Here is a 26,669-nt window from a genome sequence, read left to right as displayed (position 1 = left end):
GCAATCCACAGGGCCCTGGGCTGAAACCCAGAGTAGAGGGCGGGCCTGGATTCCCCCCAAACCTTGCAACTCCTGATCGGACACAGAAGGAATTGACCCAGTCTGTGGGTTCCACCAGAGGGGAAGATCACTGAGGAGAGCAAATCCGCCAATAAGCACAGGACCCACCAAGGTAAAGAAGGAACTTTGTCACAATTTTCCAATTGGAACTTTGTTTCCAATTTTCTAAGCAAATGTAAACTAAATTTTTGTAAATTTAATCCAGAACAAGCCTCCACTTTCACTTGAATACTATTTTGTATTTTTACTTACAATTCTTCAGACTGTTACATGATTATATATCCCAATTAAACATTTCCTTTTCCACTCTAGACTATCAACAAAGTGCTCCTTCAATATGCTGCAATTATTTCAAATGACTTCAGTTCATACTGTGATAAAGAAATTTTGGTAAGTAAAATTTGAAAAATACTAATATTATTTCTGATATTATTTCTGTCTTTAAAATGTGCACTTAGAGCTCTTATTATATTTACTGGAAATATGATCATTTTTATTGCAAGGAAATAATGGAAAAAGGGAGAGTTTTTTCAGAGGATAACCTATTTTCCTTGATTGTGTACATTGTAATGTAACAACTGACGAGGGTGGGGGAAGGAAAGAATAAATGAATATTAGAATGAGAAATACTATGCACAGAGAAGTGTGGAAGAAACTGTGATTTCCTATATTTGAAGTGATTACGTTTATGGGGATTTGCACCCAAAAATCTTAGCTCTAAATTAAGGAGGTTTTTGTGTGTGACAGAATCCTATATTCTCTGCTAATATGACACATCCTCACCTCCACCCATCTACTCTTGTCCATACACTAGTGAAAAAGAAAGGTAAACTATTGTGCTGCCTTGTTAGCTGCAGAGAATTCTTGAATAACAAGCCCAACGGACACAGCAGTAAATGAGACACAGACAGTGCAGTTAAATAAGAGTCACAATATTATTAATGACTTAATATAACCTAAGAACACCCCCGCAGCCAACTGACCCAGTGTATGGTGTCACTGCTGTGCTATCAAGACCAATACACCCAGGAAAGGCCTTGCTGGGCCTTGCCCAACGTGTACCACACCAGGAGTTGGCACATGCCATAATTGTGATCTACCTCGTCTTCATCTGAGTAACTGAGGTGCAACCCAAGAGATACCTCATTCTGTCTGTATATTTAGGTTCAAACTCATATGCAGAACCTGGCCTTAACCTGTCACATCTTTATGCACAGGTATGGGATTATGTTAATTGTTCCTGGATCAACAGCAATGTTTGAGACAAATATATAGCTGTAAAGAGACAGTGTTTCTCCAGTCCAAAAGATTGGGCCTTGCTTGTGCTCTGGGAAGATAGAAAATCCCAGACTGAATGGCTAGTCTGCAGTCTTGGAGAATCCTTTCTCAGCCCCTAAAAGGTGATCAGTTGAAATTCAAAGCCCACTTAGAATAGCACTAACAAATTAGGATGTGCAGAAACCACTGTGGGGAGGAGAGACAGCTCAGCAAAATGATGCTGAAAGCCAGGAAAGTCCTGCAGTAAATAACTCTCTCCCAGTCCCTTCCAGAGAGGGAGCAGAGCTATTAGCCACCAGGCACAGCATCCAGATTGTCCTATTTGGCACTGCAGGGGACTGGCAAAGGACAAATAGGGAGCACCCACATGAAACTCAGAACACAGGAAAATCTTCCCAGAGTGAAGGAGGACTGTCTCACTCGTTGCTGGTCCCGGCAAACAGTCTCTGAGTGGGGTGGGCGTTCTGTGAGGTTCTTTGCACATCAACCCCCCTTAGAGTCTAGACAACATAAGGGTGTTTAGCAGGAGGAGAATCCCAGCTTCTGGCAGGACTGGGCCCAACATCCTAAACTAAGCTAAAGAGAGAATTTTGGGAGAATGAAAAGCTGTTATTCAAAAACCCAGAAGTCAGAACTAAACTGGAGCACAGATTATTTTTTTCACACATAGAACTGGGGGAGGAAATATGTTGGTGAGATTGGAACTGAACTGAATAAATGGAAAAATGGAAATAATATGCCCTCATTGTCACCGGAGCATAATATTATCATGATCCAAAGATCACCAGCATATACAACAAAAGAAATCAGAAATATGTTATAGCTAAATAGCTGTATGCAGTGTATGTTTCCCAGACCTGAAGAAGAGTTCTGTGTAAACTTGAAAGCTTGTCTTTCTCACCAACAGAAGTTTGTCCAATAAAAGCTATTACCTCACCCAGCTTGTCTCCCTAATAGCTAAAGAGCAACAGTCCTTGGTTCCTTCCTCTTCTAAACACCACAGACAACATTTGAAATATTAATTTTTCTACCAAACCAGAGATACCTATGGTGGGAAAATATTAAATATTCTCTGCTTACTGTGCAATTACATTTAATATAATGTCAATAAATAAAACTGCCCATAATGAAAGAGTTTAGAAACCTTTAACTTTAGTCAGTGGTTTTATATAAATATTTCTACAAGGGAATGAATTTTATTCATATGGATGTGTCATATTTCAGACTCCCTTTCTACTTCAAATATCTTCATCCTTGGAGCCCCTATAGAAAACATTGAAAAAGATATACATAAGGCAATTTGCATCTGGCAATACTTAAATCTTCCTTACATCAGAAAGAAGACACTAAGCAGCAGGCCAGGCTTGGCAGTCGTTACTGTAATAATTCCAAGAGACATTGCTAGTCAGTTCACAACATACCAAAATACCATGTTGTCATAAGATTGCTCAGCAGGGCATTTTCATGATTCCGTCAAGGTTCTTCATCTTGTGAGCTATTCCCATAGGTAGTGGAAATAAACAATCAGTGTAGATATAGATATATATGCAAATGTCGTGCGTCTTTACACAGATTCTCCCTACCTCCCATAGGAGCCACTGAGCTGAAAATGGCTTGGGGCAGAGTATCTCTGTGGGAGTGAATGCATCCCCTGTTTTTCCTCCCATGCATCTGTCAGTCATCCAGCCCACCTGCTCCAGATGGTTGTTTATATATGAGTTTGGCCCAAAAAGTTGCCATAGACAATTGCACTTACATGTGGTTTACAAGTGAATTAAGATTTGTAGTGGTGTACTTACAGTTCATTTCAAATTAATCCTAGCATTAAATCAAATTAACTGTTTTCTAGAATGAATTCACTCTGATACCTAATGTGAGGTCATCAGCTCTCACTGTTTGTGTTGCCTCTTAGTCTGTCCAATGGGATTTTTTATAATCATTGAAGTGATTGATTTCGGAAGTCACCCTGGAATGCTAATCTTTGCTAAGGCTTTGGATAAGATAAATCTCATTATGGCTTTGTAACACAGAAAAGGCATAAAGGATTACAACAAATGACTTTATAGAAAAATAACTTTTTATTATTAGAAATCATCTATTTGAAATTCATATTTCTAGATTAATGAGATTTCATTTGATCTGGTGATCCCAAGTCTTTCATTTGATAGAAGAGGTTTAAATAAATACTGCTTTATGAATGTAGTTAAATGCAAAGTTATTAAATTTATTTTAGGACCATTTTATTAATTCCATTCAATAAAATTGACATGCACACTTTTCAATTAAAAAAACAAACATAGCAGTACATTTTCTATGGTGTAATTTCTTTATTAAATGTATCATATTTCCCCATGGCCTGTCACTGTTTATGAACATATTTCAGTTTTATGCATTGTGCTTAGTATTCAGTTTTGTGTATTCTATTTGGCTGTCTGACTCCTGTAAGTTTCCAGAAATAGAACTCTAAGGTTCAACATATGCAATAAGCTGGGAACATTTTTGATCCTCAGATGTACTCTCATTGAAGTCAATGGAGATTTTGCCAGTGAATTAACGGGTGCAGGATCAGCCCCTTATTGAGCAACTATGATCTCAGAGGAAACTGAGGAAAGATTAATACAACTAAGCAGTAGGAAACAAGTCTGCTTTTTTTTCATGGGGATAATGTCAGAAATGACATACAAGGATGACCAGTGGTTTTCAAATATGCTGTTCAAAGAGAGAGACTCGGATGTGGCCGACCTCCAGGCTCAATCCCAGCCCGCACCTTCCCTGCAGCAACTTTAGAGCTTGGTTGCTATGTATTTGTAGTACCCAAAAATAGTAGGTGTTTTACATGCATACAATAAGATAGGTCCCTCCCAAAAGTGAAGAAATGAATGACATGATCCTGCAAACACTTACAGCTAGCCATAGTGTTTATTACTATGAATAGTCCCCACTGAAGTCCTCTGGCATGGGAGTTCTCACAGTAGTAAGCATTATGCCTGGTAGTAATGGGTCCTAAGTACACAATATGCTGAAAAAGAAATGGGAGAAAGGCAGTAAGACAAACTGTTATTTCTCTAATTTTTTTGAACCCAGACCCATTGACTCTATAATATTCTCATCCAGCATCAAACTTTCTTTTCATTATTTAATATATGGTATGTATACGCACACACAACTGTTGTACAGTGATATATAGAAAATGCAGATGTGTGTATAGATATATAATTTATATGTATTACTAGGTATGTTTAGTTATTTATTTGTATATTTATGGCTCTCTGTCTATCCTCCTTGCTCATAACCCTTTTCTGTTTACCCACTGCTTTTAATCCTCTCCTACCGTTAAATTCTGGTTGTAATAGAATAGATCAGATGACAATATCTCTTTGGCTCATTTTGTATTTGGGTGCTATCCTCCATCTCCCCTGAATTTCAGTGTAATCTGCAGATTTGATCATGGTTAACTATTTGCAACAGGGCACCCAACAATGAAAGGTTCATTAACAAATTTTAGTTCTCATTCAGCAATGTGAGCAGTGGAGCTCTTTTGAAGACTGATGCACAAGTAACTGGAATTCCTTGGATGACAGATTTAGTTACCCACTGTTTTAATTGGGCATGCTTCCCCATTACAACAGATGTAGCTCCCTGGACATAAGTGCTCCACAGATGTGAGCTGAAGAACCACTGACCTAGGATATATATAAGCAGAATTGTTTCTAATGTTAACGTTTCTCATGTTTTCCAGGAAATGTCAACAGCCTTTTAAACACTGTTGCTTTGCTTATGCTTTTACGGAAATATCAACCACAGTGGTATCCTAACCTTAAGATACGATAGACTCTAGTATTCTGTGTTTGCGCACTGCCTAGAACAAAGGGGCTACGTTCTTGGTTGGCACTGCTATAATAAACATAATTCATGATAGAAACTGGCTATTTTCAAGGGCTTGCAGTTTATTTCTTTGGGGAACTAGTTGGGGTCAGGGTCTTTTGTCTAGAATGTAATCCAAGATTACTGGTGCTGAGTGCCCTCTTTCACATTCTTTCTGACCCAACCCAGTCCTTAAGATTCCAGCACCAATAAAAAAGGATAGAAAAAGGAGCAGGACTCAAAGGGGATAGGGTGGCTGCCTCTTGTGGTCAGGGATGGGGAGAATGGTTCAACAGTTACATGAGGTCAAGTCACTTGATGGGGGAAGAAGAGAGATGAGAATCTCAGGACAGTGTGCTAAAATTTAGTGTACTCTATTGAGTCTGAGTGATGAAAGGGTTAAGAATACTAGATAAGGATCTTCTATTTTGTTTTCTCCAGTTTCCTTTTTCTTTCTGACCCTGAGTTTCCTTAGATTTTATAGAGTAGGATGCTGAATTATTTAAATGCTCTTCTGAACACTAAAGTCTACTCAAACCATGTTTCAGCCAACAGTGAGCTGCATCACCAACTAAAAGGGTTTTAAATGTATGTGGGTTGCTGTTATCACTTCAGCACCCGTCGTCTTGTGAGGTTTAAGCATAGATGCATTATAGAAATTCGTTTCTTGAAGGTTTGAATGTAATGTGCAGATGCACTGGAACAGTAATCCTGCCAAAACAGAAATCTATTAAGATTTTTTTTTACATTACAAAGTAGTGAATAAAGCCATACGAATTTACAAAGCCCCCGTAGTAGAACCTTCTTTGCATAATTCCAAAATAATCCGCTTAATTTAATCTCTGTATCTGGCAATTGCTATCTTTTGCAGTGTGATTCCCTCGGTCTTTGGCATACAGTTTGAAAAAGACTGTGGCTTAAGTGAAAAGTTTAAACAATAGTATTTTAAAAATAAAATATGAAGACATGTTTATGTGACTAATCTTGCTTAGATTATTAAAGCACTTTTAAAGTAATGCAGAATGGTTCACCTATGGAATGATTTAGAGTTTGTTTTAGAATTGCCTGATTTATTCATATGCTGAGATCTCAAATGTTACCTTCATTGTAGTATATAAATGTATTCGTTTTATGATGGAATAGGAAGATTGATTTCCAGCAGAAAAGAATCATATATTACAATCTTGAAACATTTTATTTATACTTCTTCCTTTTGACCATTCTCAACTGTTATGTTTTAGTGTGTTTGTATCTGTTTGTTCATATAACAACACATGCTGTACTTTATTTACAGCCCTGTATCTTGATGAACAATATCCAGCAGTTGCGAGTCCAGCTTGAGAAAATGTTTGAGTCTATGGGAGGAAAAGAGGTAGGTGATTTTAATTCCCTGCATTCACTGCACAGCTACTTAGAGATCATTAGCGGTAAGTTCACAACCTATCCACAGCCTTTGCTTCTGCTTGCCAAGAAAATCAAAATGTAAAAATAAGACATATTACAAAGTTTGAAAAAATATAATATTTTATTTAAAAGCAATGCCATGTGAGAACTACATAATGCACTGGAAATGTCTGGGGAAACAAGTAATGCATTTTCATAGAAACATGCTAATGATCTGTAAAGTTCCACCAATATTGGATGTTTTATGTTGCATTCTATAGTGCCAGCTTGATTTGAATGTTCGTACTGGAATATATTTTGTTTTGTTTTTTTACGTACCAGTTTGTTTTGTTTGCATCTTCAAAATTCTGTAGAAAATGTGCCTTGCGCTTTGTCTGTAATGTGTCATGTCTTTGTCCAATGCCTTTGACTTGCAATCCACTGAGCAGAAGAAAGAAGGAGAGCGATTCTCTTATGAGGTTTGTGATAGTAAGCATCTTTTATTATACCTGACTATATTTCCTAAGACTAAGAACAGTTTCCTACTAATTTCCCTGTGTGCATTTAATAATTCCCTATAATGCTAACTACTATGTTTTGGTACTCAGTTTACACTCTGCATTAAGTATTTCAATATGCAAATAGTGTAAAGTATTCCATAAACCACAAGAAGGTTGTAAAATATATTCTTTTAAATGCACTTTCAATACCTAAAGTCCCAATCTTGCAAATCTCATTCAAATGAGTAATTCTAATCCACTCAAGCAACATTGCAGCAATCATTCCTACTCAGCAAAGCATATGCTTAATTTTTAAGCATGTCTTTAAGTCCCGTTGACTTTAATGGGACATAACCACATGCAAAAGAGGTGCTTTGATTAAACAAGTTATCAAGTAGTTCCTTTGATGTAATTAATTACTCACATGAGTAAGGTTTACAGATATTCTATCCAGAACAGACCTTACATCTGGAAAGTGTTGATGTTGCTAATTACATGGATATTAATGTATTCTTTTTCAACTGTTACATCCAGTATGAATCACTGTACACTGATACAAGAAACATTTTAAAGCCTGATTTTTCTAAGATTGACTTCCTCTTTCATGTTGTTCTATGCCCTCCACCCACCCCGGACAAATGTGATCCTTGAAATGCTCTGCACTTCTAATTTCATTATGATGTATGTTTGTTTAGCTAAAACAAAGGTCTGAAGACATAAATCTAATTCTTCTTAAAGGACATTAAAGAAATGAATTGCAGTACAACTAACGAGTGCTTCCGATAGACTCTTGTGCAATATGCAGGCATTTTAAAAAGCTTCATATCCGAAAATCATGTTTTGCTGAAGTTCATATTAGGCTCAGTGGATTGTTTTATGTCAAGTAACTTAAGATGTTACTGACACAATATGATGTGACATATCCCAAGCTACAGGTCAAATAATCAAGTTTCAAATAATGATTTGCTCTGTGAAAATGAAGTTGCTTTGTAAAACTTTTCTTCCTTGAATAAAGAAGACCTTAAGATTTGAGTGAGGTACTCAAAATCCAATTGCCTTACAATGATCATGTTATTGGTAATTACATATATATGATTAGAATGAAATGCAGCTGTTTTATCAATTTTCAGCTGTATATTAATGCTTCATCTCTTTAGGGACTGTATTAATCATAATATTTTAAGGAGCCAATCTTGCCAGTTTCAGAGCACCTCCCATGATACTGAAGTCAGTGAGAATTAAGAAAACTCATCATCTTTTAGAATTAGGCCGAAAATACATTACTTGCCATTCATTCAGTTAGCACTTTCGGGGTCCCACAGCTAAAACATTTTGGCAAATTTTTGCACCTGATAAAATCAGAGTCAATGCACAATAGCGATGATAGGCTGATGTTCTGGCTAAAACTAGGGGAGGCACATCAAACGTTTATAGAAATATTGTGGATTTATTGTTATCTTTTTGTTAAATGGGCAGTAAAATGTAATCAGCTCAGCTGTGTAAAAGTGGAACTCTTCCTATTTGCCGTGAACAAATAGGGATGGTGAATGTTTTGTTCCCACTCAAGTACATCTCTAATATTCCTCCTAAAGCAGCAACCTTTTATAGCTGTTACTGAACCATATTTTAGAGATATTTTTCTCTGTTTAAGGAGTGGGAAATGAAGAGCTGCAATATTTTTGTCAATGCTTCGTTATAAAAGGTGCTAAAAGTGTATAAGCCAGATTCTTACAAGAAAACAAAAATCTACTGTGTTATATCTGAATTATTTTTGTTTAATTTATGTATTGTTACTTCATTATGCATAACTGTGCTGCTCTATGTTGACATTAAAAATCAGATGCATAGAATCCACTATTCACTCAGAAGTTCATTATAAGTATCATCTGCATGATGATGCTCCCCATAATGTGGTAGGTGCTTTCCAAACGGGACATTAGACACAATCTCTGCCCCAAAGAAAAATCTAAGTGAACAAGCATCTTATAAAGGAGATAGCATACAATCAATTTATTAAAAAACAAACAAAAAAAAAACAACTATTTCCGCTAGCCCTTTACCTAATCTTTATGCCAGGAGATGAATAGAGCAAGATATGAAAAGGGAGTGGATGGCAATGATCTTTTTTGAGATAGTGTGTGAATTCCAGAGGGAAGAGGGTAGGAAGGGATGTTGGGTTTGAATGGAAGGGGTAAAAGGGCTGGAGGCGGCAACAAGGAAAGTTGCAAGAAATGAAAAGGCTGGCCAAAGAAAGGGAGGGCAGAAGTCACCAGAGGGAAGGGGAAGGAGGCCAAGAAAAAGTGAAATGGATTTGTGTTGACATGAGGGGACCAAGAATTTGGAAGAGGAAGGAGGAGCTGTTGATGGCAAAAGGCTAGAGAAGTATAAGTAGTGGGAGATGGCTACATCTTTTCTCTTGATAATTCATGTTTGTAGACAGCAATTGCTGAAATGTTTCTAACTGGATTTTTTTTAAACCTCATTTCTCTATGACTTAACAGTTATCCTGTTTTCCCTCCGAAATTGGCTCATGTCTGAAATAGGGGAGAAAACACCCTAAAAATTAAATTATCTTTTTGTCATAAAGTTTCATGTGATTTTAAAAAAGAACAATAACTTCATTCCAGATTTACAGTGTTGTAACTACAATCACAATCTAGATCCCATTCTGACTTGACCCACAGACCTTAATCCGAAAGACTCCAAAATTCAATTACCAGTCTCCTGAGTCATCCTATACTACTCATCTTGAAAACAAATACACTCACAAAGTACACCCGCCCACCTAATGATGTTTATTTCCTATTACACCACTTTATATAGGTTTCATCCATTTTACTCATGTGTTTGAATTGCACCACTAAGATTATTTCTCTATAGAACTCGTCTCTGTTTCTGATAGTGTTACTAGTCTCAAACATCATAAAACACTGAAAATAGTCTGTGCAAGTTATGAACCCCCATCTCTATTACTTGAATATTAAGTTATATAGTAAATGAGAGTTGACACACTGAGAAATTAATTGCTATATTAATGCTTTCATAGCTTAGACAAGTAATCGAATAGAGTAGAAAAGTCAAGTTTAAGTTAGAGTACTGCTTCTAAATCTTGTTTCCTTGAAACTCAGCAAGGATCTGCAAGCCCTGATTCGGGATAAAACAAGTTTATCATTAATGTTATATCACAAAGGAAAATACAGACTATTAGAAAGTGACAGAACACATATCAGACAGGAACATAACACGTTCAATGGTAAACCATTAATCATTAGTCTTAGAACCAGTTCAGAAACACTGCTCTGTATTCCAGAACTCAAAGGGTTATAGTCACCCCTTTGCCACCTCAAACCCCCTGTACCACTAAGTCCCACTTAACATCCATTTTGAGGATATAAGTGGGACCTGAACCTGCAAAGAAAACTGTGCAGATAGACACCTGCCCACATGGTTGGCTCTCCTTGCACAAGCTGGGGTCTAAGAACATGCATCAGCTTTGGACAGGCCCTCTGCACAGAGGTGAATTTCACCCAAAGAGAGAGAAGAAATCGTTAAGGATAGAAAAATGATACTGTACTGCTCTCTTTATGTTGTGTTACTCATTTGGATGAAGCATGAAGGGGACTAGTTTAACTATTGTTGGGTGATACTGGCATGGAGCATGTGTTCCTTCCCCAGTATAAAGATGGAAAGACCTGTTAAACAGATTAGTGGGTGGTAAAAGCTGTAATCTCTGAAAGAAACAAATTTAGATTTGCTATGTCCGAAACTGCTTCTGTCAATGATATTAACCAAAAAACCCAGGACTTTTCATGTTACTAGTAGGATTTTCTGCAGTTGAAGCCAGATTAAAGAAAAACACAAAAAGGAAGTAAAGTATGAATGTAATAAACAAAAAGAAAATGCCTAATGAGACTATAGCATTGAAAGTTCTGTGGACACAAAGGCTTTTCCCACATTGGCAAGTGCAAAATAGAGTGATGCATTCAGTACTGCTCCAATTAACCTACTAAGTGCAGAAACTAGAATACATTTACAGGAATTTTTATTACTGTAGATTCTTAAATAGATTCCACAGCTGAATAGGAGCAAATAAAAAATTTCTGTAACCTAGAGAACTAAAGTTCTTTAACACATTAAAAATTCTATTTTGGAAGTTTGTGGAAGAGATGACATAATATATAAACCTCTTATACTCAGTAAATTAGTGTAACGTCAACATTTAGAAGATTTACTTTGGGGTATATTTTCAATTCATTGTGTGTGAAATACAGCCCATGCCAAGGCCCACAAGGCTCAGCACCAAGTGGATAGCCTATAAGTAAGTAGCACATATGCTGGCTATCCCAAGTGGATAGCCTATAAGTAAGGGGCAAATTTCAACCTGTATACACTATAATTGGAGGTGTGATTGCTAGCTTGACTCTAACTAGCATACCTAAAAATTGGAGTGATGATGTGGTACAGACCCTGTTGTGGGCTATGGAAGTGAATGTGTACTCTGGGTTCCAGATGGGCTTGTACAGCCCATGTGGAAACCTGCCCTGCTGCATCTTTACTGCTATTTTCAGCCATGCTAGCTAAAGCTAGCACAAGGGTGCCTATACTAGATGCAGTCACACTACCAATTGCAGGAGAGACATATCCACAGGAGATTTCAGCTGCACAAGTTGAGTTGTGTTACTCACACTTCATTTGGAGCTTTTAAAATGGTATCCCTAGAGGAGATAGAATACACTGAAATAAATCCAGAATTGTACATTGAAATGGGATATGGTTTCATGGTGCCAACATTCAGACAGCCCAAATTCAATTTACTAAACTCGATCCTGGAGCCTTAAAATGACCACTGCCTTGTGGGGTGAATTCCATTAAAGTTCACTGACTTCTTTTTTTTTGTTGTTTTTTTTAAATCTTCCTTCCAGGACAAGTGGAAATTGAAGGCTCAAGAACTAAACATTTTTGTTTATACTTATACGTAATATGAAATACTTTTCCCTGCCTGTGACAAATTACTCATGTTCCACATGCACGGCACCCACTAAAGTAAATAAGAGTTATGCTTACAAGAGAGAGCATGCAGGATCGGGCCCATATTATAATCAGAGTAGAACACTAAGCTTTTTGAAGTTGTTGTTTCATGCAAGAATTTTAATACGTTGACTCATTATGTTGTGTCTATATGGGCTTAGACTACCTGCTCCACTAGTTACCAGAGAGAGAAAATGGCTTTATCAAGGTAACTCTCAGAACCCAATAGTGTGCCTAATTCCTGCTCTAAATACTCGTGCGCCCAAAGTAAGGGGAACAAGTATGTTTGGTAGGTGATCAAAATTGATTTTTCTTCCATCATTGCTTTTAAATCAAGTAATCTTTTAGAAGAGGAAAATATTGTATCTGAGAGAACTGATTCAAATAATGGTGCCTAGCTCAGGGGCCTAACACTTTATTTTATAAGTCAGGTGTATGTGCGTTAGAAAAGCAAGGTATGTGTGTTGTTCACTATGAACACAGTAAATGGCAAAACAGCTTCAGCTTAGCTCAGATGTACTCAGGGCCGGCTCCAGGGGTTTTGCTGCCCCAAGCAGCCAATAAATAATAATAAAAAAGCCGTGATTGCGATCTGCGCAGGGGCGGCTCTAGGCACCAGCTTGGGGCAGCCCATTTGCAGGGGCGGCAGGGATCTAGCAAGGGAGCTGAGAACCAACAGGGGGCTCTGGGAGCTGTAGTTCCTTGGTTAGCTCCCTGCCTATAGAACCAGCCCTGGAGCAGGGAAAGAACTACATTTCCTAGCATTCCCTTGGCCACTATCAACAGGAAAGAAATTGAGTGGGGACGTCATGCGGCCAGCATGCTGGAGTGCTGTGAAGGTAGGGGATACCATATTTTAACATTCAAAAAACAGGACACTCCAAAAGGGGGATGGAAGCCCCATCCTGCCATTCATCCACCCCTACCGACTGCCCCCCACAGAAACCCCAACCATCCAACCCCCCCACTCCCTGTCCCCTGATTGCCCCCTCCTGGGACCCCAGCCCCCTATGCTAAACCTCCCTTCTCCGTGCTCCCCAAACGCCCCCTCCTTGAGACATCCCTTCAACTTCCCCCCTGGATCACACCCCCACCTGTCCCCTGGACAAACCCCTGGACTTCCCATACCTATCCAACCGCTGCCTGTCCCCTGACTACCCTCGAACCCCGTGACCCATCTAACCCCCCCACTCCCTGTCCTTTTGACTGCCCCCCCCCGGAACCCTCTACCCCTTCTCCAATTCCCCCAGCCCCCTTTACCATGCCACTCATACCCAGCGTGTCTGCGCCGGCTTAGCTGCCAGACACCGCTGGCTGCTACATGCTTGCCGTGCTCCCCACGGGAGCTCACACACCCCCCTTTCCCCCAGCACCTGCCTTACCAGCATTTCCAGGACTCCTCAGAATTAAAGGAGTGCTTCAAGCTCAATTTGTGCCAGCTGTTACTTCATTATCCCAAATCAAATATACTGATCCAGTGTTAACTTGCTTGTTAGAAAAAGTTAGGATAAAATTGAGCAAGAAAATGCTTCTCCCAGGGGTTTAAGACTGGAATTGCTATTTTTCAACAGCGATTGCCTTTTGTTTGTGTGTCTTGTTTGTTTGAAGGGCAGACAGTTGATATTGGCATGGCAAAGTCCCCATTAGAAAAAAGAGTCGAAACAAAAGGAATAATTAAAGGCACTTCAACTTTTCCTCATTTATGGAGGACAGTCTTATAATATGCATCCAGATATCCTCCAATCACACAAGCTGAAAATTGTTCCACTTTACTGCAGCTCTGTAACCATATGGGAACCAATCCTGTTTGTGTTTTGTGCACATCCAAAATTCCTGCTAAATGACCCGCCCTGGGAGCGAGTTACCAGTGATCCAGGGCTGCGGCGGAAGGAGGGTGCAGGTGTGGCGGAGAGAATCCAGGACTGGGGCAGCAGGAGCCATGGGTGGGGAAAGGGGGAAGCCCAGTGCTGGGGCAGTAGGATGTGGGGAGGGGGGGAAAGCCCAGGGCTGGTGCAGCAGGCGGGTACGGGGGGGAGCCCAGGGCTGAGACGGGGGGAGCCAAAATTTTTTTTGCTTGGGACAGCAAAAACCTAGAGCTGGCCCTGGATCTGCGGCAATTTAGCACGAAGTCCTTCGCTCCAAGCGGGAGTGAAGGACCCTCTGCCAAATTGCCGCCTAATCCCTGAAAGTGCCGCCCCACTCCCGAGTTGCTGCCCCAAGCACCGGCTTGATAAGCTAGAGCCTGGAGCTGGTCCTGGCTGTACTCAGTGTTATCAAATATAGCTTGGAAAAAACCTGCCCATTTGTGAAGAACTTTGTTATCTTACTGCCCCTATGATGGTGCTCAGATATGTCTTTCTGTACTGAATGAGACAGTCTGGATTTGGGAATGGAGGATGCAGAGGATTTATGTTTGCATTTACTACCCAAATGTTCAGTTTATGCAGAACAAGAAATAGTCAGGCTAGTATTAAATAGCTAATTGAGCCCACTGGATTTACAAAATGTGGGTTCAGTAGTGGCCTCATTGAACTGCTCTTAGTTTAGTTCATATGTAAACTGCAATTATATGAAAAAGGGAACCAAATTATTAGGATGTGTTTACTATCCATGGATAACTTCATAAACATGTTTCTGTACCAGTCATAGTAGAAGTTGTGGTATAGACAGATGCTTGCATTTTTACTACAATGCCACCTAACCCATGTAGCATGGTGATGATAGTGGCAATGCCCTGGCTATGCTATGCCCTTCACTGCTCCTACCACCAGTGTGGCTCCATCAGTGCTGAAAAGCATGTACAGATTTTCCCAGGCAAGGTTCTCAGCCCAGTAACAATCCAAATAAATAAGCAGGTGGGAAGAGGAGAAATGGCTGAAGAAGTGCTCCATGTTCACCAGGCTGGCCTCTGCCCACAAAAGGAAACACCAAAGAATCCATGGATTCCTCCCCACGAAGGTGCAAGCACCATAGGCCCTTCTGGCCCCATTCATATACACTGGAAACCACACTGGTTGCACTGCCAAGGGACCATCTGCTAAGACCACAGGAAGAGAGAGCAGTTAGAATAAGTCTTCTGAGTCGCTGAGTGCTGTTATGGGCTGTGGAATGGAATATGTAGATGTGAATTTTTGGCTCACTGGTTTTATATAGTGTTTTCAAGACTGGCCAGAATTTATCCGCAGTTGTTTCAGAGAAAGGGAGAGTATCTTCCTCTCAAGTTATTTAATCATCATCTTCACTGCTGCCTTATTCAGGCTCATCTTCTGAGGCATAAATTAGAGAGGCAGATGTACTGCATATACTGGGAATGTTTCCAAATTCACCTTTTCAAAAGTCACATTTATTATCTGCTCAAAGCAGGGTCTTTCGGTCTGTAAGAAAGCACTGAGATGCATTCTCAGTACATGCGGGCAGAACAGGAACAGCAATTTGGGCAGAAACAGCCACAACTGAGTTTGCATTTACCAGCGCAGTAAATGGTTTTCACTTTCAGTATATCAGGATTCTTTCATTGTTGAGTTTGCCTGGTTAGATCTGCCCCAAAAGAGCTGTTTACCTAAAAAATATGTTCTGTTCTAAAAAATAACATGTTTTGAAGAGATTTATAACAGTCTAGCACACATCTTTTTTTCACACACCTGAGTGATGTGAGTAGATCACACTAAGGTTTGGGTGTTGACTTAGTATAGGCTCCATAATAGAGAGTATAATTAATTCTGGCCCAGACTGTGAACAGAAGGAACTGAGATTCCACTGATCTTTCCTGGAGGCGAGAGGGAAGGTGCATGACTCCAAGGAATCATCCTCTTCTCTGTGGGACCCCACAGAATTCCTTCCCTTAGAGCTGTGTTAGGGGCAGGGCCAACATGGAAAGGAGTGGAACAGGAGACCAACCAATCCACAGCAACCAACTACTTTGGGTAATATGGACTACAGAGTCCATACTACCTAAAGAGGCAATAACTCATGCAGATGACCCTATGGAGGGGGTTAGTTCAGATGTACCAGCTCCTCCTTTGCACCTCCCTGATTCTAAAGTTATCAGGTCTTGCTCCAGATCCTGTTTGGCCTCCCAGTAACCAGTCAGTGCCCCTTAAAGACCCTCTCACCTGAGAGAGAAACAGCTTTTCCTGATTCCTGTGTCCCTTTTTTCATGGGTTTCTTGCAGGAGTGGTATATGTGGCCCTCTAACTTTTTATGGTTTTCCCTTGGAATGTTTGAGATTTTTGAGGTGGAGCTACACCTAAGAATAGTGGGAAATAGACCAAGGAGATTCCCCTGGGAGACAGAATATACAGATACACCCAGTAAGAGGGAAAATGAAACAATTATGGTGGTGATGCATGAAGTGCATGCTTAAATAGGAGATCTTGGGTGCTGTCTCCTGAGATGATAACATTCAGGAACTGTGCTCTTAGCAGTTTCCGTTAATGGGGCCTTTGGGCAGTACTGAACTACAAACAACAACGTGCATCTCCACTGTAAATTATTAGTTGCTCATTCTTCAAGTTCTCTAATTGTAGTGGCTTTGCTACTGGAGTGTTTTCCTTGGGGATAAAACTTATTTAAATAGTAATGTTGTTAAGCATTCAAAGCTAGACTGTGAAAAGCAACTAATCACTACTATCCATAGCTACATGTTAGGAAAAGTTAGGTTGATTTATTTCAATGCACAGGAATTATTAGATAATGAAAGAACACATGTTCGACACCGTGTAGAGTCAAGCGTGAGGGTTTATTATGCACAGCGCTGGCGGAGTGTCACTTTGCTTATTAGGCTCAGTGAGACACTGCTAAGCAATTGATTACAATAGATTATATAGAGTGCCAATGGGTGGAGAGAAGCAATGGGGTTGGAGTTCCTGAGCCCCTGGATAGGTTCTAGCAGCAAGATGAAATTAGCACAATAAACCAATAGTCTAAAAGATTACATAATGGCTCCGCCCATAGCTCAGGTTAATGTTTGCTAATACACAGGTGTTCTCCCTCAAAATTCTCCTCTTGAATGTATAAGTTAAGTCCTGATTTCAGGTCCATAGAAATGACAGTGCCTCTTTCTAGACAGGTTGGCCTACAGAAACGTTCCTGGAGGGTGTAAAACAAAAAGAACAGTAGACAGTACACAGCAATGGCAATTGTTTATGGTTACCCCTGCGTTTCTACATCTGTGAGGGAGGATGCATCTGTGAAAGGGAGGATGCCGTAACTCATGCTATCGTGTTAGGCCTCTCCCTGCACTCTGGTTGGCATTTGGGGAGTATGTGGTGTTATCTTCTTCCTGCAAAAGGGAGCAGACTTTAAGGCTTCTCTCAGGCCAGGTCTACACTGCGACTTTAAATCGGTTTAATGGCCGATATACCGATTTAACGCTGTATCCGTTCACACGACGTCGTCATTAATATCGAGTTAAACGGCTCCTTAAATCGATTTCGGAACTCCTCCCAAACGAGAGGAGTAGCGCTAAATTCGATAGTGATAACTCGGATTAGGGTTCATGTGGACGGAAATCGACGTTATTGGCCTCCGGGCGGCATCCCAGAGTGCAGCACTGACCGCTCTGGACAGCAATCTGAACTCGGATGCAGCGGGCAGGTAAACAGGAAAAGCCCCGCGAACTTTTGAATTACATTTCCTGCTTGCCCAGCGTGGAGCTCTGATCAGCACGGCTGGCGATGCAGTTTGAAATCGAAAAAGAGCTCCAGCATAGACCGTACGGGAGATACTAGGTCTGATCGCTGTATGGGGAGACAAATCTGTTGTATCCAGCTCCGTTACAGAACACGAAATGCCAAAGCGTTTGAATAAAAAACTCCAGGATACACAGCGCTGCGTGACAAGCGTAACGGGAAGCCAGAGACTCAAATGGACGCTCATGAAGGGAGGGAGGGGGTACTGAGGACTCCAGCTATCCCACAGTCCACAGCAGTCTCTGAAAATTATTTGCATTCTTGGCTGAGCTCCCAATGTCTGTAGGTTCAAACACAGTGTCTGGCGTGGTTCAGGGAACAGCTCCTCAGTTTATTTCCCCCCACCACCACGTGAAAAAAAAAAGGGAAAGATTGCTGTGCTATGGCGTTTGCTCAATGCACTCCGCGAAAAAGGCGCCAAAGGGTTGTCTGCTGCCTTCACAAAGGGAGGGGTGAGGCTGTACCCAGCACCACCCGGGGCAGTGTTTTCTGCCCCATCAGGCACTGTGCTCTCAACACGGAAGTGGGAACTATGGGATAGCTGAGGAACAGCTACCCACAGTGCACCGCTCCTGAAATCGATGGTAGCTTTGGACCATGGACGCAAACAATCGATTTCGGGATCCCACTGTGGACGCGCTAAACCGATTTTATTAGATCTGTTTTGTAATATCGGTTTAAGCTAATTCGAAATAATCGTGCAGTGTAGACGTACCCTCAGTGAGTTGTGTGCCTGTAACTCCTGGTAAACTTCCCAGTCACTGCTCTCCACCTGAAGTTACGCTGTCTCAGCTTATTTTATGTGTAAGTGAGACAAACAAGGCTGTCTCTTGCTTATCCCAGCATTCTTTAGCCATGTATTGTCCATTGTTAAGTAGGCCTCATGCCTCAGACTGGGCCATGGAGTATGGGCCTATGTGAAAGATTCTTAACAGAGACTGTGGTCGAGATCTTACATACATGTTATTGGGATTTTGGCCCTTCAGATAAATGGTCACCAGTCCATTTCAAATCTTGTAAATGGCCAAGTCATTCTCATTGTCCATAGCTTAAAAACCATGCTAAGCATTCCATTAAGACTTAACATTATTAGATTAATTCTACACACATGAAGAATATTAATGAATTGGTGCCATTGCAAGAGCCAATAGAATGAAAGTTGAGCAATTGGAAGGGGATTTTTAGTGTCTGTTTAAAGTGTTTTTCATAAGGTCTACTCCGCATATAAAACTAATTAACATTTTGGATAAAGGAAGGGTTTATTAAAGATTCCACATGCTCAGTCCGTCTATTAAAGGTATTAAGCTTATAGACATCAGTAAAGCCTCCTACAGGTTCTCTAGCTAAATCAGAAAAGACCAGATTTCACATTCCTGTTATCAATAAGATAAAACACAAGCAATAAAAAAACGCTTTGAACAGTTCTGTCCTCCTCGTATACCATAAAGTAGTAAAAAAGGCACAAGCCCAATTTTCACAAAACCCTTTGCAAGTCACCTTTAAGTCCTGCATTAAGGTCTTAAATTAGGCCTTTGGGTGAATTTCAGGTCAAGTCCTTTACCCGGAGTAAGGCATGAAGAAAGAACTCAAGATTTTGCCCTCAGTGATGAAGTGAAGCATAAAAATACTTCACCTGCATAGCCCATATTCAATGTTATGTTTTCCTGTCAAGTGAATTTCTTGAAGGAAAGTGCATTCATGTTCAACCTTTTTCTTTTCAAAGTGCCACTAAAACATTTCCCCTTGAACTGGAATTCTGAATCCTTAAACATTCCAAGAACAAACTCTACTGGCCAGTTTGCCTTATTGAACTAGTACATACAAAGAAACAAAAACCAATAAAGCCTGTCAGTGGTTTCCTAGCAAAGTGAAAATAGTTTCCTGTTGAGCTCATGGAAGGCACAACAAAACATATGATTTTCAGCAGAAAACAAGACCTTATATTGGTTAAAGCAAAACTAGTTTTATACAAAATTGAAAGCTGTTAATCTCTTCAAGTCTACATCATGAAAGGGTGTTCAACAAGTTTGCCTGTCAATGGTGCAATGAAAACTCAATAATAGAACAACAATCCCCACATTCAAAGCAGAACTGTTGGGAATGACAGGCCAGGGAGCTCCATAAACAGAGAAAAAACACTCAGCCACTAGCCATTAATATAAAATTCTCACAAGTGTATGTGTTTGTGTGTGTATATCTGTACTGCAGAAATACAAATTAGCCTACTGAGAAGGGTATTGGAAGAAAAAAAAAAAAAGATGATCCCTAATCAAAACAAGATTAATCTCTCAGTGAAAAAAAGAGGTAGGAGCATGGGAACTGAAGCACAATTTTTTTATCAATACAATAGGCAAGTGTAAGAAACCACATATGCAGGAAATTTGCTTTAGCGCCTTATCACATTACCCAGGGTACAATCTGGGCTATTAGATAGCTATGTCCTCTCAGTTTTCTACCTGGGGTGCATTTTACACTGCTTCATTGTGAGTGCTGCCACTCCTGGTCTGTTCACACAGTCTTCAGCATGTCAGTTACCCCCAGATATACTGCAAGAGTTCTTCAGCCAATCAGCCACTCTTGCATTATACTGCAAAGCAACACCAGCAAAATCCCGGTCCCAGACTTTCCCCCAGAAGTTTGTTTCTTGTACTGCACAAGCCTTGTTATCTTAAATGGAGCTCCCCAAACACTTCAATTAAAAAACGCTGGATTAGATAAAACAATAAAACAAGTTTTTTAACTACAGAAAGCTAGATTTTAAGTGATTACAAGTAATGAGGCATGAAGGTCAAAATTGATTACAAAGAAATAAAAGGTAAAATGCAAGCTAATGCCTAATTTAAAAAGCTAAGTGTAATTAAAGCAAAAAGGTTTCTCCCACCACATGCTTACAGCAGTCCGGCTGGATTTCTTTCAGCCATGACCAGTTCAATGATGTTTCTTTTGTCTTTCAAGTGTTGTTGACACCATGATCAGGGATGAGCAGAGAGAGGTGATTTCAGGCCTCTGTTCTTCATTTTTATATCTCTTCCTCCTCGTTGAGAATCATTTCCAGCTGGGATTCAAGCAACAGTCTCTTTGCACAGGAACTTCCAGCTGTTCCATTGCGAAGATGTAAATTTCTCACTCACAACCTTCTTCCTGCCAAAGAATGGCTATTTAACCAGGTGATACTCCATTTGATTATGGTGACACCTGGCTGGGTTGTTGACTAGCCTTTTCTTTCTGAGGAATTGGTTTGAAGCTGTCTCCCAAACTTGAAACATGTCTTATACAGTAGAACTTTATAAGTTTACATAAAATGTTGCCACATATATTTTATCAGGACAATAATGTTTAGCAGACTGAGTTTTCAAATGATACCTCACAAGTCATACTTTGTATGAAATGTATCATTGTCTTGTAAAAGTGGTGAACATAAAGATACTGACTGTCACACCGCTGTTTGTTTTAGTATAAAGGAGGATGGCCAAGAATCCATGCTAAATTATTAGTGAAAATCGAAGGTTCTGCTGAGTCCTAAAAAAATAAATGTGCATCCTGCAGTTTCCTGTGCAAACTCTAGCAAATTTACAGTTAACAAGGTTGTCTCCTTAGTAGCACATTTTGTTTCAGGTTAAATTTCAGATGGGAATAGCTGACCCATTATATAGAAAGCAGCCATGCAGAATTCACAGGCTCTTTGACACATTTCCAAGCTTTGGACATTTTAAAACTTCGTGACAGTTTTAGGTGGGTAGTATCTTGAAACCAAATAAAGATGTACAAAATATTTCTTGAATTTTTTAGTTCTGCAAATTTATTCTGCCTATATTTAACATTCAGAATTAGTCCAACCACTAATGATATATTTAATAATCTTGAATTAATGCAACTTTATGAAATGTGGCAACTAATTTTAAGTAACTGTGCTCTGTTTTGGGTAAAAAATAACTGTATTATTTAAGAAGGAGTTAATGAGGCAGAAATATTTATCAAGACGGGAATATTATGTAAATTAAGAATTGGTAGGAAAAAAGTGTTTGACGTTAACCTGTTAACAACCATTTCCATGGCTGATACAAAATTTGCTATGGTCATGGGGCCACAACACTTAACAATTAATCAGATTACCAATTTCTTTCGGGATCCAGCCCACACGCTATAGAACTATGAATGGAACCCAAGCAGTTGGGGAATGAATGGGTCATGCATTCATGTTCCATTTTTTAAATAGATTTGAAAAGTTAGGGCCCACAGGTCATTTTGTCTTCTCTCTATGACAGTCTGTTCCACCAATAATTTACTCTTTTCCTTAAAAGGGGGATAATCGTTGGACTTCATTTCCATCTCTATCAAACTGTCAGGAGCACATCAGACCAGACTTCACACTTCATCACCTGTTAAAGAATAAAAACCTATACCAGACACTTAATTTTTGGATATCCACTACTCCTTATGCAATACCCTCTGAATGTGGTGGATGATCTATATCAAAAGGGATTTGATCCACCATAATATTCCCTTTAGCAGCTCTTGCAATGGCCACAGAGAGCAGTGCATTGTGGTAGCTACCCCAGCATGCAAGTGGCTACAACGTGCTTTTCAAATGTGGGGGATGGGGTGGAGTGTGACAGGGAGTATGTTGTGTGTATGTGGGGGGAGAGAGAGTGGGTTTTTGGGGGGCTGAGAGCATGTCAGCAAGCTATCTTATAAGTTCAGACAGCAGCAGACATCCCCTTCCCCCCCACACACACATCTCTCTCTCTCACACACAGCATTCCACAATAATGGTTGCTTTGTCCTGGAGCAGATAAGCATGCTGGCTGTCAAACGGAGCTTTCAAAGGGCGTATCCAAAACAATGACAAGAGTGGCCACTTGACTTAAGGGGATTATGGGAGGTTTCTGGAGGCTGATCACAGTGCAGTAATGTAACACCTTGTTCACACTGACGTTGGAGCACTCCAGCAGGGGTGCATCAAATGTTTTTCTACTCACCGAGGTGGAGTACCAGGAGCACTCTAGCCGTGGAGTCAAAGCGCTCTACATGCCTTGTCAGTGTGGACGGGTAGTGAGCTAGTGCACCCGAGGCTCCTTTAATGTGCTGTAACTCTCAAGTTTAGCCAAGTTACTCCAGAGATAACTTTGGCCCTTGAAATCAATCATTTGTTGGCAGTTGAAGTCTACGCAACTCTGAAAGTGTAGGAATCAATCTTCTTAAAATGTTAGTACAAGTAACATTAGCACAAGAAAAGCTTGCATGGGTTTTATAAAACTCTTCTATCTGTGTTCTTATCCCGCACTGCTCCCTGTAGTATCTTAGCACCTATGTCTTGGCATTTATGTGGTCATCTGCAACAACAGTGTGTATGGGCAAAGAAGTTGCCTGATTGGTTACTGCTCTATTAGGAGACAGTGTGGCCTAGTGTATAGAACACTGGATTAGGACTAAGGAGAATTGGGTTCTCTTCCTGGCTCTGCCACTCCATTACTGTTACCTTGGGTAGTTGCTTCATCTCTCTGTGCCTCTGTTTCCCTATCTGTAAAATGAGGATGAGACACCTCCTTTGTGAAGTGCTCTGACACTGACTGGTGGAAAAGCACTCTGTGTGAACTAGGTATTATTATTACATTGCGTAGAGTGTCCTATAATACCAAACCAGCACAAGCCCTGCCGTTTGTCAGTGCCATGAATTGAGAACACTATGGCTTTGCTACACTACATTCCCTACATAAAAACTTTCCTAAAAACCAGCAAATGTTATATGCCATACGTCAGTACAACTTGTTGGAAGTAGTGCCAAAATAATAGACCTTTTATAAGTACAAAAATTCTCTTGTAAGATTGTTGTGATTTTATATTGTCAGTATTGTGCCACTGTCTCAAAATTTAGTCACATTGTGGACTTGAGTGTTTTAGAACAGTTAAGGAAATGACGGTAAAGCACTGTAATTGCTTCCCATTTCCACTGAACATTGTTATTTAAGTTACTTTGGTTTTTTAGTAATGCAACATGTGCTTTGCATGTTAACAAACAAATGGATTGACATATCCATAAAAGATAAATGACCTGATGCACTGATATACTTTGATGCTGTACACTACTCCCCCAGTACAAAACTTCCTGAAAGCCAGCGTAGCCAGCCACTGGATCAGCCCTGGGCCTAGGAGGATCCTTTGAAAGTGTGGAGCCATAGGGTATGTCTACACAGTAAAGAAAGACTCACGTCTGACCCATGCCAGATAACTCGGGCTCACTGGGCTTGAGTTGTAGGGCTGTTTCACTGCAGCGTAGACTGCTGGGCTCAGCCTGGAGGCCAAACTCTGGGACCCACAGGGTTCTAGAGCCCAGGCTCCAGCCTAAGCCCGAAAGCCTAAACAGTAAAGAAACAGCTTCACAGCCCAAGGTCAGTGAGCCCAAGTCAGCTGAAACAGGCTACCACAGGTTTTTCTTTGCTGTGAAGACAAACTCATAGAGGCTGCTCAGCTACACACATCCCCACCCTGTGAACCCAGCAGTAGGCATGGGTGGGGTAAATGCAGCATGACTGCTGTCTGAGGGCCGCTCTAATTTACATTGTGGACCTGGCTGACATTCAAAGAGCCCGAGATAAAGTGAGTGAAAAGTGCACATCTTGGTTACAACCCAGATTATTGTTTTGTCCCATGAAGTCTTCACTGTTATTAAACCAAAATAACTTGATGGTACCTCCAAATTTTGTAATCCTATAATCCTGAGCTCATTGAATTGCCTATAGATGTATAACATATATCCAATCAAGGAATGTAACTCTTTATATTCCACTCCTTTGAATGGCATTGCACTGATAAGCATGGCCTATGCGTATGCAGAAAGCTGGATTTTCTATCTATTTTGCAGGCACAAACTTTTTCTTGCACTTTGAAAGCACAAACATTTGCTAAGAATTTTAAAACTTGCACACACTCTTTAAATATTCTAAGATCGGTACAGAGTCAAAAGATAGCATTTGTACCAACAAAACCATTTTGGCCAAGCAGTGTCCTATTCCAGATAAATTTAGTAAGTGCATTACATTTATTGGTCTGTTATGATTGGTTATCATAACACCCACTCATTCAAACTAATTGCATTAGGCTTTGTGGTCTTAGTTGCAAAGAGTGGGATAAGATGGTTTTCTAACTTTTTTGTTTGCATGCCAGGGCTCTGGCAAGGAGTTTTGAAAACCATGCCTGCTTAGTATATCCTGTTCCATATAAAATATACCACATTCAGTGTGAATGCTCATATGTACAATTTAATATTTGCTATATGTCACAGGGGTTGGCAATCTTCGGCAAGCAGCCCATCAGAGTCATCCACTGGTAGGCCATGAGACATTTTGTTTACATTGACCGTCCTCAGGCATGGCTCCCCACAGCTCCCAGTGGCTGCAGTTCGCCATTCCCAGCGAATGAGCGCTGCGGGAAGCGGTGTGGGCCACAGAGACATGCTGGCTGCCACTTCCTGCAGTTCCCATTGTTTGGGTGAATATTCAAGTGCAAGTGCTTAAAATCTTTTTTCCATGGGTATAGATCCATCACTCAAATGTTCACAAAAAGTAAAAACAAAGGGGAGGCAATGCCTTCATCAAGTTCATTTCTAGATATTGAGCAACTAGTCACAGAAAATTCTTTGTATTACTCAGCCAACTCTAATATTGATTCCCAGTATGAATTATTCAATGAGATTAGGTTTCAGAGTGGTAGCTGTGTTAGTCTGTATCAGCAAAAACAGTGAGGAGTCCTTGTGGCACCTTAGAGACTAACGGATTTATTTAGGCATAAGCTTTCATGGGCTAAAACCCACTTCATCAGATGCATGGAATGGAAAATACAGTAGGCAGGTATATATACAGAGTACATGAAAAGATGGGAGTTGCCTTACCAAGTGGGGGGTCAGTGATAATGAGACAATACAATTAAAGTGGAAGTGGGCTATTCTCAACAGTAGAATATCAAAGGAGGAAAAATCACTTGATGATGTGCTGGATCGACAGCTTGACAGAGCTAGAAGGGTACCCAGAAGTCACCTACTACAGGACAGGCCCAACAAAGTAACAGAACACCGCTAGCCGTCACCTTCAGCCACAAACTAAAACCTCTCCAGCGCATCATCAAGGATCTACAACCTATGCTGAAGGACAATCCCTTACTCTCACAGACCTTGGGACACAGGCCAGTCCTTGCTTACAGATAGCCCCCCAACCTGAAGCAAATACTCGCCAGCAACTACCATCACACAACAAAAACACTCACCCGGGAACCTATCCCTGCAACAAACCCTGTTGCCAACTCTGTCCGCATATCTATTCAAGGGACACCATCATAGGACCTAGCCACATCAGCCACACCATCAAGGGCTTGTTCACCTGCACATCTATCATTGTTATATATGCTATCATGTGCCAGCAATGCTCCCCCTGCCATGTACATTGGCCAAACCGGACAGTCTCTGCGCAAAAGAATAAATGGACAGAAATCAGACATCAAGAATTATAACATTCAAAAACTGGTTGGAGAACACTTCAATCTCCCTGGACACTCAATAACAGACTTAAAAGTGTCAATTATTCAACAAAAAAAACTTCAAAAACAGATTCCAACAAGAAACTGCAGAACTGGAATTAATTTGCAAACTGGACACAATCAAATTAGACCTGAATAAAGACTGAGAGTGGATGGGTCACTACAAAAACTAATTTCCCCATACTAATTTCTCCTTACTGTTACTCACACCTTCTTTTCAACTGTTTGAAATGGACCACCCTGATTACATTGGCCTCATTACCACTACAAAAGTGATTTTTTTTCTCCCTTGCTATTCTACTGTTGAGAATAGTCCACTTGCACTTTAATTGAATTG

At 40.4% G+C, this 26,669-nt stretch overlaps 1 protein-coding gene across 1 annotated transcript in view; it reads left to right on the top strand.

Moving 5' to 3' along the window:
- UNC13C (unc-13 homolog C) overlaps positions 1-26,669 on the top strand; it is a 421,885-nt gene that overhangs the window by 330,772 nt on the left and 64,444 nt on the right. Inside the window, exons 23-24 of the mRNA XM_032796690.2 lie at positions 373-450; positions 6,497-6,574. Coding sequence (XP_032652581.1) covers positions 373-450; positions 6,497-6,574 — 156 coding nt within the window. The remainder of the gene's footprint in view (positions 1-372; positions 451-6,496; positions 6,575-26,669) is intronic.

The sequence above is a fragment of the Chelonoidis abingdonii genome, chromosome 9 (genome assembly GCF_003597395.2).
Source record: "Chelonoidis abingdonii isolate Lonesome George chromosome 9, CheloAbing_2.0, whole genome shotgun sequence".
Taxonomy (NCBI): Eukaryota; Metazoa; Chordata; order Testudines; family Testudinidae; genus Chelonoidis; species Chelonoidis abingdonii.
The sequence above is the reverse complement of the archived record's forward strand: the minus strand, read 5'-3'. Positions and strand labels throughout refer to the sequence as shown.